Source organism: Falco cherrug, chromosome 2, assembly GCF_023634085.1.
Source record: "Falco cherrug isolate bFalChe1 chromosome 2, bFalChe1.pri, whole genome shotgun sequence".
Lineage (NCBI taxonomy): Eukaryota > Metazoa > Chordata > Aves > Falconiformes > Falconidae > Falco > Falco cherrug.
Genome location: NC_073698.1, coordinates 46,157,044 through 46,173,258, shown reverse-complemented (window position 1 = coordinate 46,173,258; position 16,215 = coordinate 46,157,044). Strand labels below are relative to the sequence as shown.

Genomic DNA, 16,215 nt, shown 5'->3' with positions numbered 1-16,215 from the left:
TCTTGTTAGAAGAGCTGCATGGTAACAGCATTCAAATGTAATTAATTTATTACTTACTGTATTTGTAAGCTGTTTTAAGTCTTTTGGCCTTATGGATGAAGATTAGTCTTGCTGAGGTAATGGGTGGGTGTCTAGTGACAGTTAGTGTTCAGTGTTTGGGGTATTACTCAAAAAATCCTACTTTCTTCTTCTGCAACCTGTCTTCCACTTGTTTGGTTGGTTGGTTTTTGTTTTGCTAGCAAATATAATATTCAAACTTCTAATGTATCACAACAGGGAAAATACGTATTGTGAGCTAACTGCTATGCAACCGACTACTTTGGCTCTGATTTTGGCAGAAGCAGTTAACTTATTTTTCCTACCCTGACTGCAACAGTGTAAAGAGGAAGGGAAGGTCAAATGACAGCTTTACAGAGGTATTTTTCGTGAAGTATTTCATAGAGCAGTTGTTCCCTTGTCAGAGATATTCAAAAGCCCAGGGATACTAACTAGTGTTAGCAAAGGCATTTTTTCTGAAGAGTTCTGTAGATTTTGTTGCCCAGTTACAGTGAAAGGATTTAGATGAGTGTATTTATTTCTTCAGAAATGTACATTTTGGGATTTATTTTTTTTTTCTGTTTGTGCTTTGTAAGGTGCAATTTTGGGTCAGTTTATGATGAGAGTATATGGCATAATATATATTCTATATGTGCATGTGTATTTCATAAAGCTTGCTAATAATTGTGTTACACTGGGGGAGTTTATGTGTATTTGTATGGTATGGTATGCACTAGGTTTTGGTTTGTATATGTGTATTTTATTCCCTGTCAGCTATATTATGGCAAGATTATTTTGGAATCTTGATGGGTATTATTGTAGGTGGTACAAAAAAATGAAGCATTAAAAAGTTTTTTGAACGGTTGTTTGTAAGCAATTTTGTTTATTGAGACAAGGTCAGATTGGGGGTTTTGAGTGGTATTTATTTTCCTTCTTAAGTCTTGCAGTCTACTGACACTGTGGTTGAAGACACGTTAGATATTTCAGTAGCAGAAGGAATGATTACCTGTGGCTACTTAGTCAAAGGGAGGTATCTGCAAAGGAAAAAAGTAGAGCAAGGAAAGCCTTACGAAAGTTGAGTTGTAGGGTACTTTATGGCAACATCTAAACGTGATGGAACATTTGCTGGGTCCAGTTGACTTGAACTACTTTCTTACTAATTGGCATATTTGTGTTAATGGGAGTTAGATGGACTAAACCTCAAGTGAGCTGAGGACAGAATTAGGAGTTAAGTGGTATAGACTGGACCTAGTACTTGAGCCATTTCCTGAGCATCTCTCATTTTACAGTACAGATGCAATCTTAAAGCACCTACTCTTCAGTGACAGTCAGCGTGCCAACTTTGTAGAAGATAGACAACGTTTTGGTTATGCAAGTTGTTTACTTAAGAGTTGCTTTATGGGGTGTGTTGTAAGGTATTTTCTAATTGTAGATATTTAGGATTCTTGGCAGCTGAAATAACAGTAGTGCAGAGATCACACTGAGGTTGGAGAAATCAGAGGATTTCTTTTGGAAGGTCATGTAATGTGTAGCTAAATATGAGAGGTTTTGTTCATGGGGACTCTTTAAGAGAAGTAGTTGCTTGCAAGAAACAGTGTTCCTCCAGTTCATAAAAGTAAGGCTGCTGAACATTGTAGTTTTTGTAAATCCAGAGAGGTACCAAAACAGGGAGTGTGTAAGACAAGCAGCAACTTTGATGCATTTTACAATATTCAGTGTTTGCATTTTGTCACTGATACCTCTTCATCTCCTTGCCAACATCCAGACTCCACAATATTTTTGTTGCTATTAAGTTCTCTGGTCATAAAACAACTTCTTTAGCTATCGATCAGGCCATTAAAGCTTTGCCCATTTCCTTTGTTTCATTTCTTGTCATTGTTAACTTCCTCATGTGAGTCACTGCTTGTTTGTCCCAAACTTTTGTTGAACTTCATCTTTCTTTCTTTTGTTTTTCCTTTGGCTTTATGTTTTCCAGATGCTTTTCAGTTAACAGCAAGTCTGGATGCCCTGTAAAACAAGACTAAAAAAAGCAGCCTACAATTTTTAGATCACATCTTCTGATCAGCCTTGATAACCATTTTTTCTTTAATATTCCCTTTCCTGTATTTTCAAGCCCTTATAGTTGGACTTCTGTAGCAATGAAAGAGTTTGTAGTTAAGTTTTTTGCTGACAAGTGCACTGGTAATTATCAGCTGTGGTTCTCCTTTATTGTATTTGATATTAAGATGCCTTGAAGCTAGATTATAAATTAACAGCTGTTTTGGTGCGCTTTGGAGGATGGAGTAAATGGTGTGGGAGATAGGGAAGCCCAGCAGAGGCTGTGACTGTTTTATTGTCTCTCCGTAATGGCTCTGCCCTTCATCTCTGTGATCATGGGTCAGATAGATTACCGGCTTACAGAAGATAAGGAAAAAACCTCAAAATGCACATTGTTGTGGTTTACGAGAAAAGTACCTCCTGGTTTTCTGCATTGCTGAAAAGTCTGATGCAGATCTGAGAGAAAAAGTAGCTCTGCCTTATAGTAAGTTAAAACAGTTGCAATCAGTGATGAAGGCAAGAACAGAGAAAGAACAGGCTAGAAAGTAGTTAGGCATTTTCACAATTATGATGAAATTCCCCCTTTAGAGTGGTTGGAAAAACTGGCTGAGGCAATTTCAGAGCTATTAGGAACTATCTTGGAGAATTCATAGAAGATATGTAAGCTTCTAGAAGACTAATATAAAGCAAACTGATAAACAGTGACTGACTAAAACAGGTAAAGGACTCAGGGTAGTCTAGTATGGTTTCTGTTGACTACATTTCTGAAAATACTGGGAAATTACATGTTCTATAAATGAGGATGGTAAATTAGACACAAAATGGATTTATGATGAGCTCTAGGAAGTGTAATACTCGGCTATTAACAGTTGTCTAAAACTAATTTTTCAAAGATTATGGGAAATAATTAGCATTTCACCAAAAGAAATCTTAGTTTTAAGTGCTAAGTTTGTTCTAAAATCAGATGATGATTGAGTTTGGACCCAGTGCCGCTTAGTCTGTACTTCAACCCAGAGCTTGCTCCGAACTGAACTAAACCTTAGAATATCTTGTTATAGCAGGTCAGCTAGGAGTATGCCAGGGCTCTGCTTCTAACCTTGGGTCTGCGCCAAGAAGCATGGGATGATCTTCAAGTAGATGCAAGTGAGAAAAGCTGATGTTGCCCCTCTTGTCTCATTGGCTGGACTGTATCCTTCTGCAGGTGGCACTTTTGGGTGTGTTGCCTTTCACCTGTCAATTTGGCTACCCGTGCTCTAGCTGGAACTACTGTAAGGTGGATTTAAAACTACACAGAAGACCACCCTTGAGAGACTAGCTGTCCTGCTCAAGGGGGGTGCATGCGAAAAGGTGTAGTAGCTCTTGTTCTACACCTGGATCTGTCCTAGGTCCTGAACACTTCAGTCTCATCATTGACAGTTTCAACGTTAGGGTTGAGATTGTAGATTAAAAAATTCAGTGGATGCAAAACGGGGAATGATTACAGGTATACTGAAGATAATAACCTCAGCAAATACTTAGCTTCAGAAAACCTCAATCAGTAAGCACAAATGTAAAACCAACAGCGAATAAACAGTAAGGTAGAAGCTTCTAGTGACAGGTTCTACACATTGTATAGAATTATAAAGTGAATATGATTCAGGAGTGTCATGCTGTTGGAGTTTTTTCAGATTTTTTTTTCAAAATGTGTGAGATTATTTTGTGTAGGAAACCTGAAGTAATTCTTGACCTTTTCTTTGCACTTTAGGATTGTGGGGCTTATTCTCCCTCCACCCCACCCCCCAGCCTGCTCTCTTGTTTTGTTTTCTCAACAAGAAGGGCTAGTACAGAGTATGACAGAATAATGAAATTAGGTGTTAGCGATCTAAATGATTTGTGGTTTAGGCTAAAGGAACTGAGACTGCTTAATTGACAAGATTTATTTCTCCTTATACTCAAAATAAATTCAAAGTAACTGTGGAAAAAGAGGAAAATAAAGTGATTTTTCTACAATAAAAACATAAAAAAGTAGCATTTAATTGCTGTAAGGGTGATTTAGAAAAGACCTCACAAAGAGCTTTCTAGTAGGATTACTTACGACATGGTGGAAGTATGATCATTGGCAGTGTTTAGTATCTCCACAGAGAAAACATGTGTTAGGAATTAATTGAAATTTTACTATCCCCTGGACCAGGGAATAGAAAGACTGACCTTTCAGAGTTCTTTCCAGACACTGTTTTTAACAATTATAGAGTACCTTTCACTTGTCTGTATTTTAGATTGCCTGGGGGCATGCACAAGTTTTCTGTACCACTGAAGTTTGGGAAAGTCTTGTTAAAAATCCTGTACACAGTGTCCACATTAATTCATCTGCACAGGAAACTCTTGATTGTTGCATGTAAGCGTATTCTTTGTCATGCACTTCTCTAGTATACCCTTGGGCATCAGTTATATCCAAGAAAGTGTGGATTGATTCAAGTGGCTGGCCTGTCTTAATACAGGCATATATTTTAAGTGTGGTAGAGTGGTTTTCATCCCTTGTTCTCTTCATAGCTTTGCATAGTATTCTAGGTTTGATTATGCTGACTAATTCCCATAGAAGTCTGCTCTTATGCCTGAATTTGTTGTATGTTTGCTTATCCAGATGGTGAACAGCTGAAAAGCTCAGTATGTCTCTACTTGGAAGCGTAATCAGAAACATGGCTTGACACCAGGAAAAATGCTAAACTCCGAATAAGAAAAAAATGTACTCTTTCTCCAATGTACAACCACATTTATTGTGCAGTCAAATTTTCCTTTACTATGTAAACAAACAGTGAGGATCACAGGGTAGTTGAGATTATAAGGGATCTCTGGGGACTGTCTAGTCCAACCTTCCCGCTCAGAGCAGGATCATTCAGAGCAGGTTGCTCTGCATTTTGTCCAGTTGAATTTTGGATATATTCAAGGATGGAGAATCTATAGCCTCCCAGGGGCAATCAGTTCCAGTGTTTGGCCACTCTTACAGTTCTTATTTTTAAATGGAACTTCCTGTATTTCACTTTTTCCCCCCTTGTCTCTCAGCCTGTCACTGGATGTTGTTCAGAAGAGTCTGGCTCCACCATCTTTACTGTCTCCCATCAGGTGTATATCCACATTGAGAAAATTCCACCCTTGCTGGCCCAGATTTTCTCTTTTCCCAGTTAAACAATCTCTGCTTCCTCGGTTTCTCCTCATATGACAGACACTGTGTGGTCCCCTAAGCATTGTAGTGGTACTTCTCAGGAGTTGCTCCAGTAAGCGAGTCTCTCTTGTATTGGGGAGCCCCAAACTGGTCATGGTACTCCAGATGTGGTCTTGCCAGTACTGTGTAGAGCATAAAAGCCAATGTTGTCAACCTGCTGGCAACACTTTTCCAATCCCAGCCCAGGAGGCTGTGTGCAGCCTTTGCTTCAGGGGCATGTTACTGACTGATGTTCAGTATGTCCACCATGAGCACCCGTAGGTCTTTCTCTGTAAAGCTACTTTCCAGCCAGTTGGCTGACAGTGTCTACAGCTGAAAAGCTCAGTATGTCTCTACTTGGAAGCGTAATCAGAAACATGGCTTGACACCAGGAAAAATGCTAAACTCCGAATAAGAAAAAAATGTACTCTTTCTCCAATGTACAACCACATTTATTGTGCAGTCAGTTTTCCTGGGGTTGTTCCTCTCCAGATGTAGGACTTCGCATTTCCCCATGTTAAACTTGAGATAACTGGTGGCCCTCTTTTTCAGTCTGTTGAGGTCCCTTTGAATGGCAGCACAACCCTCTGGTTTATCGACGACTCCTCCGGGTGCCTCTGCAAACTGGTTTGAAGATGCACTCTGTCCCATCATTTGCAACCCTTTGACCGTAGCAACTTGGCCTGTTTTCAGTCCATGTTTTTCTAGCTTGTATTTCATTGGTTTGTGTATGGGGATGTTGTGACTGACAGTGTCAAAAGCCTTACTAAATTTGAAATAAATAATCCATTGCTCTCCAGTTACCCAGTAAGGCAGCTTTCTCATTGTAGGAGGCTACCAGGTTGGTCAAGCATGATTTCCTCTTTATAAATCCAAGCTGGCTATTTGCTGTCACAATCTTATTCTTTGTATGTTTGGATCCCTAGGTCTTCCCTCTTGCTCTTCGTGATAGGAGTACACATTTATTTTCTTCCAGTTCTCAGGACTGTGACTTTTCAAAGACGGAAGGTGACCTTGCATGTCATTGGCCACGTTCCTCAGCACTTGTGGGTGCATTCTGTCAGGTCCTGTTGACTTACTTAAATGTTTGCTAACCTGAATTTGAAGGTAAGACATCATTACTTGGACTTTTCCTCTGGTCTCAGGGACATGGCATATCTGAGGACTAGTTTTACTAGTAAACATGTAGATGACCAGTGTCCTTTGTGACTAGGCTCTTACTCATTCAGCATTGTGCTCACATTTTTCCCTAGTCTTCATTTTGCTACTGATACACCCATAGAAGCCAACCTTGTCTTTCACATCCCTTGCCAGATTGAACTCAAGTTGGCTTTGGCTTTTAGAACCCCATCCCTGGACACTCAGACAGTGTCTTTATGTTTCCCCTGGGTGATGTGACCCTGCTGCCACCACTTGTGTACTTCCTTTTTATGCCTGAGTGTTGTCAGGAGCTCCTTGTTCGTCCATGCAGGTCTCCTGTCTCCTATGTTTGAATTCCTGCATGTGTGAACAAACCATTCTTGAGCTTGGAAGTTATTCTTGAAAATCATCTAGCTCTTCTGCACCTTTTTCTCTCCAGGGGACTGTATGCCATCAGGTTCTTCAAAGTAGGTTGCTGAGCAGGCCAAAGTCTGTTCTGAAGTCTAGGGTTGTGATCCTGCTTTTGCCTTGCTCCCTTCTTTCAGGTCCTGAACTTCACCTGCATTGTCACTGCATCCGTGACTGCCCCTAGCCTTCATTCACCTGACTTGTTCTTCCTTGTTTCAAGTGTCAAGTCCAGCAAAGTGTCTGCCTTCCTTGACTCCTCAATCACCTGTGTCATGAAGTTATCATTCATGTGCTATGCAAACCTTCTGTATTGTTATGCCCTGCCGTGTTCCTTTCTAGCAGATATGGGGATAGTTAACTTCCCCTATAAGGACCAGGGCCTGTTAATGTGAGGTTTCTTGCAGGCCTTATATACTTCTTTTTGACCAGACTGTGTGTAGCAGACACCCAAAACAATATCTGTCTGCTTTCTAATCCTAGTCATCTCAACTGGTTCACCATCAACTCTTTCATATTCTGTTTGAATCACAAAAAGGACAAGGACAATCCAGTTGGTGTTCTGCAACAACTATAATAAAGTTCTTCTAAAGTTTGGATGTGGGAAGGTAAAGGAAAACCATCAAACTGAATAGTAGAAAGTGAAAAGTACTGTGTTTGCTACTTTCTTTGAAGTGTATTTTGTACCTCCAGAGACTAAGCAGAGAGTAATGAAGTCATTGCATTTTCTGGGCAGTCATTCTGTGTTGATACTTTTTTTTACTCAAAATATTCTTTTATTCCCCACCTCTCTTCTGTAAGTTTGCAGTACTTCAGTTCTCTAGTGGTGACTTAGGAGTAGTGGTGCTTCTGTGTGCAATTAGGTGATAATAAAGAAAAGTCTTTGAAAAATTGTGTCTATCAGATGTTATAATGTGCTTATTAAAAAAGAAAATCACAAAGGTATATAGACTTTTGCAAGTCAGTCTTCTGACAGTTTGTTGGGCAGAACTTAAGGTGGATGAGATAGGGCTCTGACATCTAACTGCTTTGGACCAGTTAGTCTTCCTGTAGTCCCACTGCTTTTATGGCAAACATGATACTTCATGGTGTAGTGACAACCACTGGATAACCTGATTTGTAATCTTTAGATCCTTTATGGCAGTAATAAATCTATACAAACAAAGCTGCCAAATGGCACTAGTTATTATGTGATTTCTGCACATAGAGATGAGTATTGCTGATCTTGCGCTGTTACTCAGTATGGGGCAGCTGAGGAAAAGTGGAGGAAACATCAGTTCGTTACTTTTCAACCAATGTCCACATGTCAGTACTTGTATTTCACTGACTTTGCGTGGAGTGCATTGGTAGGTTCAGAGCATTTTAAGGAACTCAGTGCTGTAATGAAAGACCCTGAGACATGATGGTGACTACATGAGTGATAATAGCTTGCAGATGTGGCCTACTTGATAGTTTCAGCTTGGGATTTCACTTCAGGCTATTCAGAAGCAAACACTTGCTGCTTCTTGTCCAACCAAATCGACCACCAGCAGCAATAATTCACCAAGAGCATGGAACAAAAGAATTCTTTGATATCACAAATCTGTTTCCATTTCAGTGTTGCTGAGTGTTTGCTGCCTCTTAAGAATATTTCCACTAGCCCTTGAATGCTTAAGCTAACTGTGCAGAGTAAGCAGCTATGGAAACAAAACAATACAGTCTATTTGTCTGGACACAGCATGACTTTGATAGACCTCTCCTGTCAACAGTATACTTCTTACCAAAGATGCTTAGCCATCAAATCAGAGCAAGCAAGTTTAGACAAATACAGTGAGTCAAAGTCAGTTAGAAGTGTAAAAATTTTTAGCATGTGTTAGCATGTGGCTTACTGAATTCACTCATTTTTCAAAAGTGTACTCAAAGATTTAATTAACAGGAGAACGACTGGGTTTTAATGTTGTTCTAGCTACCGCGACCTTTGGTAGCACATCTCAGATAGAAGCAAAGGTTTTAGGTCAGGCAGCAGTTGAATAACACTTTTGTTGTTCCTATTCTGCCTCAACAGCAGAGACAGAATAATAATTTTTTTTTCTACTTGTCAGTGACACCTTTAGTGTAACATACAGCCTAGGAGAGCTTATGCAGGTGTGATAGTATTAACATAAGGTTAACATAATGTTAACCCATATTGAGTAATTCAGTAACAACTTGCGGGGGGGGGGGCAGCGCTAAACACATAAAGCTTCCTTCTCAAATTTCAACTTATGATTTGCAATTCAGGACTATTGAGACTTTGAGGTAAGATGCTCTGTTTGCATTTCCTCAGCTCTTTTGAACAGAGTAAGAGCAATGGTGTTGAGACAACTGAAGAGCACCCTCCTAATATTGCAGCAGATATTGCAAGTTCTAGCTAATGCTGCTTCTGGTTGGAAAACAAATAAACTAAGCATGCTTTTACTTCCTTATACAGTAGGTGCCATGAAGCCCAATAGAAGTTGCAAACATGTCATGTAACAGCTATGTTACCTACTTTAAACTGTCCACCGATCACTTGTTGCCCACCCTCACCTTTTTTTTTCTTTTCCCTTTGGTTTGAGATGGTTGTTCCATATTCCATGGTTTAACATTTTAGGTCTTTGCTTTTATTCTCAACAGATTTTTCTGTGAAGGCTATAATAGCACCATTCACTCTTTCTTTGGGTCCATTTGCCACAAGTATTTTCTTGTCAATGTATCTTCATGTTCTGCACTCATTTGACTTGCACTTCCTTTGTGGTCTAATTCAAAATTGCTAACTTAGTCTCAGATGTTACAACGGTTTGAAGTAGTCTGCAGAAAACCTGCCTAAGATTGGCTGATAATCAGTGTTTGGTTTGTGTGAACTGAATGGTATCAACAGCTGAGTTAAATGTTAAAGGCTAAAGACCACCTGCCACTGGAAGCAGATTGTCAGCATAGAGTTTCAGCGCTTTCACAAATAACAGTTTACAGCGTTTTACAATTGTTAACCAAAACCATAATTAATAATTTAGCTAAAGAATCCAACCGAGCCATATCAGGTCTTGTTAATCTTCAGGTAGTGGAAGAGTCAGGCTTATAATTAACACATGTGGTTTTCAACAGGAAATTACTCATAATCTGCTTAACATTTTTTTTCATGAATATACTTGCCTATATTTTATCCTTTCTACCTGAATATTAGAACCTCTTGGCATAATGGTATATAACAGTAGAACTGTGGACAATCATATATATCTTTATATGTTATATACAGATACTTTATAAACACATTAGTATTACACAAAATAATGATAGGTTGCTTAGAACTGTTTATAAAATTAGTGTTGATGAAAATTTTCTTTAATTTTTTTGATTAATCACTTACTAGTTCCAAAGTTTCATTTGGATATGGGGAAAAATATGCTTTCTAACAAACCCACGGGGATTTCAGTATCCTTGATGTTTTGTTTTAAGAAAAAATAGGGAAATAAGTGTGGGTTCTCAACATGGCATTTCTATACCAAGTTGTTTCCATGTAAAAAACTGTTCAAGCCTGAAAGCTGGTGAAGATAATGACTGCTACAGTGGAGCGACTAGGAAAGTTTATACTTGTAGCATCTTTAATGGCTGATGAATGAATGAGGGAGATCATAGCACCACCACTTGGAATCTGAAAGAGGAAGTAAGCCCATTGCTGATCTTTCCTGCTTGCTAATTGAAGAAGACATTGTCTAGGTATCATTGACAAATGAAGTTAGTGTGCAAAACAGTGGGGGTTTTTTCACTTTGGAAATGAGCCCAATCTTAGCAAGGGGGGGAAAAAAAGGCTTGATTTTGGGGGTTTCTAGTTATATATGTACACACAGAGAAATACATACAAAAATACAGGGGCTGGTCCTTTGATATATTTACAAGACGAAAAAGTATGTCTAATATTTGCACACTGTAACAAATTTGGAGAGTTTGCAAGAATTTTGGCAGGCAGAATTAAATTTGAAGTGTCTTGGCAAGTTGAGTTAATGTCCTTTTTTCAAAAGGAAAACCAAAAAGCAATGCTTATTGAGTCTCTGGAAAGCGCAAATTGTCGTGTGTTTAAAAGATGTAATTAATAGGGCAACTAGATGAAAAAGTATTGGAAACCCAGTTTGGAGGTTTGCAGGAAAATGTTTTCAAGTCAGTCTGGGTTACGTAGGTCTGCCATGTCATATTGCTGTGAAGCTGGCAGATAATGCCTGGAATACATACTTTGGAGGAATATGAGGCAGTACTTCTTCCTCTTCTCAATAGCAAATGTTAAGTAGTGTTTTCAGTTTTGGTCAGGGTGGTTTACTTGTGGTGTGGACTGAGAGAGCCCTGAAGCCACCCAAAATAAATCAGGACTTTTACGCTTAAAGTTAGGGTGAAAGTTTCGTAATAGGTTATTTGGTTCAGAGAGGAAGATTGAGTGGCTATAGAATGGAAAGGACTGCACTGTTCATGTTTGACAGCAGAATAAGAATTAACTTCAGTAAATTCTAATAAGGGAAAAAAACCTTATCTAATGTGAGAATAACTAAACAGTGAAACTGACTATAGAGTTTGATTATATAAATTTGGATGTTAAAGGTTGTATGAAATTTCTTCTCCCTGCTTCTTAAGTAGGTTGTATACTGTCATATATTGAAACTTTACTGTTGAAGGAACCTTAGGAGGTCATTTAGGTTCTCTTTATAAGCTTTAGTTCACTAGGTGGGTGAGTGGGGGTGTTTCCCCTCACTGAATCACTTCTTTTAATTCCAGGGTAATGGTGGTCATTCCTTATAAGAAAAGTGGTGAGCTGATTTGTTTCTGCAGGTAGTGTCTTGATAAGGAACGTACCTTCTTCTTTGTTAACAGGTGAAGATGGAAAAGGTGATGAAATTACTAGCAGACAGCTTTCTTGGGATACTCTGTGGGGGCTCTTTGTTTGAGCTTGTTTTCTGACTGGTGGCCAGTCAGACTTTAGTTTGCAGCTTTTGACTGTTGGTCCATGAGACTTCTATACTCGTGCAGTCTGAATGCTGTACGTGACAGAATTGTAAGCAATACGTTTGTAGTCCCTCAGAATTTTTATTTAGAACAAAATTTTTTGAAAAAAATGCTGAGATTCTCCTGATTCTCAATCTCTTTCCAGTTTGTTACCTGAAAGTGTAACTTCTTACTGCCTGTGATTTTCAGATTCCATAGTTTTATTTTTCCAACTAGTCTGAACTATAAACTGTTTGAGTAATGTTTAAGTGGCACAGAGGAATGTTAGTTGCAGTTGCTTTAAGTCCTGTATAGGATGAGCTGTATGCTGCACAGATAACATCTGCCTTTTTTTTTTTTTTTTTTGCCAGAGGGTTTGTAATTGAACAGACCAGAGAAATGTAGAGTATGTTAAAAAGCATGCGTCTGGAACAAAGTAACCTCACTGATCTGATGATAACAAAATAGTTGTCTGCATATGTATGGACTCTCTTTTTTTTTTTTTTTTTTTCCCCCCTCAACTGGGTAGTAATATGGAGGAGAAAAAGATTGTGATAGGAATGAGGTGTAGGCAGAAGAGGGTTAGAATACTGTGTGTTAGCCAGAGCTGTAAAGTAAAGGGATGGAAATGAAAAGTCTGTAAGATGAGGGTGGGAAAAGTCCACACAAAAGTTGAAAAAGCTGTTTGAGAAGTTGCAGTTTCTTCAACCAACTGAATTTTCTGCCAAATGATAAATTTTTTAAGCTTCCTTTTTTACTCGGAAGGCTTGAATTCTTATCTGGTAAAGACTTCAGAAAACATACATGTTCTTTACTAACTGAATATATTATTGAGAATTGTCAATAATTACTGCTTCTAACATTGGTGTAGCACTAATGGACTTGTAATAGAAACGGTAGAGTAAAACAGTATAAAATATAGGAATTTTTTTTTCTGTCCTAGCATATATTCTGCTTAAATCGCTGAAAGTAAAGAAACTTAATTCAGTGGAGCATTAAGAAAGCATAATTTTAAGTGCTTTATATTCTCTTCTATACTCGGAAATTCTGCCTCTGTTCGTTCCCTTTGCTTAGGAGAAAAAAATAAATAAAGAGGAGTTCTGACTTTTTTTATCCTCTGCTGGTGCTGCTGTTTACCATTGGGTGTGGAAGGGAGTTTGATTCTTTTGTTCTCATTTCTGCTCTTTTTCAGAAGTAAGAAACTTTTTAGCAAGAAAAAATTGAAAAGGAAACAGAAGACTAAATTGAAAGTAAAAACACGCAACAAGGTAAGTCTGTAACTGACAAATTTCTAACTAAAAAATGCAAGTAATTTCAACTGAGAAAAAAAATATATATATAAAAGTGTAACCAGCAATTTAATTCTTTAGAAAAATAAAAATAGGCCAGTATTGTTTCTTTGTTTACTGTGTTTTATATGACTATGATAATGATGTTAATCTTATTCAACTGTTTGCTACTAATGTTCAGCATGAAATACTATGAGCAGCATTTTTGATTCTCCAGTTCCTAAACTGTAAATGTAGCTAAACATAGTGGTCTTATAGTTAAATTTAGAGATGCATGTCTAGCCAACAGTTAGAGACTGCTCCTGCGAGGAGTTCTGTATACATTTCCTAAAGGAGAAAGGACGTGTTCAATATCTAAGGAATCCAAAGTTACCTCTGAAAATTCCTCCATAATGGAATAGATGATACTTACCTGTTTCTATTAATATTTTTGCCCCATGTAACCCCTGCCTCCATCACTTTAAATGCATAGGAGCAGTACAGTGAACTTCTTAAAAATGTTTACAAGTTTACTTGTTGCAGAGAAGAAATCTAGGCAGAAGCAACAGTATTTTAAAATACTGCTCTGCTGCATTCTGTATTGGAGATGTATTAATTTTATGTTCAAGCTAGAGCGTTGGAGGGATTTTCGTGAAGGCTCATTGCAGGCATGGAGGCTTCTTCCTGGGTTCTCACTGTAGTCAGTAAAGAAAAAGCAGATGATTCTGGACTGGTTCTGAAGGACAGAGCCACAGAAATATCCAGTGAAAACACTTTCTAGTCAGTTGAATGCTCTTACAATACAAATACACTGTAGATCAAATTTGCTGTCTTATCCCTGTTTGCCAAACCTTGTGTAGTTACTCTATCTCAAGACAGATGACTTTGGGAGGGTGAAGCAGGCCCTGTATCTCTTCATTTGGTATTGCCTTTTTTTGGATGCTTACCAGATTGTTCTGCTTATCTCAAGTAGTGCAGCTCCAGTCTTTGGTATAGAACGGGCTTATCTTCACTTCTGTTTTCAGTACTGTACAGTGAAATGTTTCTGGTCCAAACTGTTTTTTTCAGCCCTTCCTTCAGTTGCTATGATAACAGAAGTTTTAGCCCTGTTCCCTTCGTGATTTTTTTCAGATGAACTGTCAACACACAAAACCAGGTTAGAAATTTGAAGAAATTTTGCAAAAATCTAGTTAGTCTTTGTGTGTTCTGTCTGGTGACGGAAATTTGTGTTTTAAAGTAAGATAACTCTTCACCTTTGATCACTGAAAGGGAACCTTGTCTTTCTGAGTAGTGGTGCCCTAGCTGAACATTTGAGTAGGAAGCTGAATGCAGAACCACTGTTCTCCACAAGCTTGACAGTTAAATGTGCTTCTTGGATTTAGCGACACTGGATAACTGGATTGGCAGGATCCCTTCTGAATGGCCAAAGACATGAACATATTAAGGGCTGGTTCTTGTCAGTAGTTATAGATTTGGCACTGATTGATCATCTCTACACCTCATGCCTATGGAGGGTTGTTTCCAAGATTTTTCTTTGATTTGAAACAGCTTCTACTTTAAGCATTAAATAAGATGTATCTGCCTTTGAAAGGTATAATGGTTTTTTGCATGCCTTTTACTGATGCCTCTATTCTAGGAAGTCTTTGAGGCAGGCCAGGGTTGACCAGTAGAGCATTGATGTTTGTTCTGATTCACTGAGGTACAGAAAGGCACTCCAGCTTATTCTTGCATGACAGCAATAACTTCTGTATTTCCTGAAAAATGTAGATGAAAAGGGAGAGGTAAAATCAGATCCATAGCTTTACAAACTTCATTTACTGGCAAAGTGGGGTGGATTTGTTTTTTGGTTTTGGTTGTTTCCTTGGGGTTTTTTTTGTTGGTTTGGGTGGGGGTTTTTTGCCCTATGTTTTTCAATGCATTCCCATGCTTTGCAGTGCAGGATAAGCACAATGATAATTTTTGCACTGGAATGTCTGAAAACAGATTTGTGTATTGTCAGGAAAATGTGAGTTTTCATTTGAAGCCTTGTAATAGGGCAGATTGAAAAGCCCATCTCTACTGGACATTTTGAGCAGACTTGTGTGCATCTGTTAATTTCTTAAGAGCCAGGGTCTTTTAGTCTGAACAATGGGAGCTTTCTCTTGATATGCTTGGTAGAGGCACAGAGGGCCTTAAATTAAGAATAAGCTGAAGGAACCCAAAAATTTGTTCTTTATATCATGTGCTTACTAAAAATAATTGAGTAATTGAAGAGGAGGGCACACTTAAAAAAAAAAAGCCTTTGAGCAACTGGAGGAAAATAATTTCCACCATTTATGTATTAAGTGTTATAACATTTTAAGTATAAAACATTATTTTATATTTAATGCAGCCCAGTAGTTTGAGCCTTATTCTGTCTCTAAGCTGGGGTCATGTTATGATCATTTTGAGCTCCTGTTAACTTTTGGTTTTGTGGTTTAGTATCTTTATTTTAAACAGTGGTATAAAATTTTAACATGTGGATACAGTGTGTTTTGGCTTTAGAAATTCAGGGCTGAATATGTTGACTTTTAAATAGACAACAAATATGCCATTACTAGCCATCGGTGTAGCACCTTGGATTCTTGCTGCTGCCTCCTTTTTCTTTTCTTTTTTGTTTTTGGCAACAATTATCACTAGAAAATTGTAGGCTGTGTAACTTATGTTAACCCTATGAATACTGCTGCTTACTTCCCCCACCCCTCCCCCCTGCCTCCTTTCACCCCTTGGAGTTTTCCCACATAACTGTTAACTCAAAACTGCTGTTTAGAACAACTAGCTGAGAGACTGGATGGAAAGCTGTTCTCATAATGTTATTTGAAGAATACTGAAGAATTGGAGTCTGCCATAGACAAAGAACGTAATTCCAGTGATTGGCATCCACCTGCTTAAATTATGCAACTATGTCTTGTTTAGCTTTATACAAATAGAAGGAGTAAAAAAAATAGGAGGAGGAAAGGATAGTTCACGTAGCAGACAAATTTATTGTAAGCCAATGATTAGATGTATAACGTGGATCAACTGGGAGAAATATTTGTCTCAATAAAACCACATGGAGCTTCTTAAATAATTTAGCAGTGTTTTTAATGGCTTTTGTATTATTTGGTGTTTCAACCTCAAGAGGGCATCCCTTTCTAAGACATGTTTTAACTGTTCAGAGAATTCTGT

The 16,215-nt window shown here is 38.3% G+C and overlaps 1 protein-coding gene across 29 annotated transcripts in view; it reads left to right on the top strand.

Moving 5' to 3' along the window:
* The window catches only part of MYCBP2 (MYC binding protein 2), a 200,624-nt gene that overhangs the window by 15,461 nt on the left and 168,948 nt on the right, over window positions 1-16,215 (top strand). For all 29 annotated transcript variants that reach the window (XM_055703008.1, XM_055703002.1, XM_055703014.1 and 26 more), the window contains exon 2: window positions 12,954-13,029. In XM_055703008.1, coding sequence (XP_055558983.1) covers window positions 12,954-13,029 — 76 coding nt within the window. The remainder of the gene's footprint in view (window positions 1-12,953; window positions 13,030-16,215) is intronic.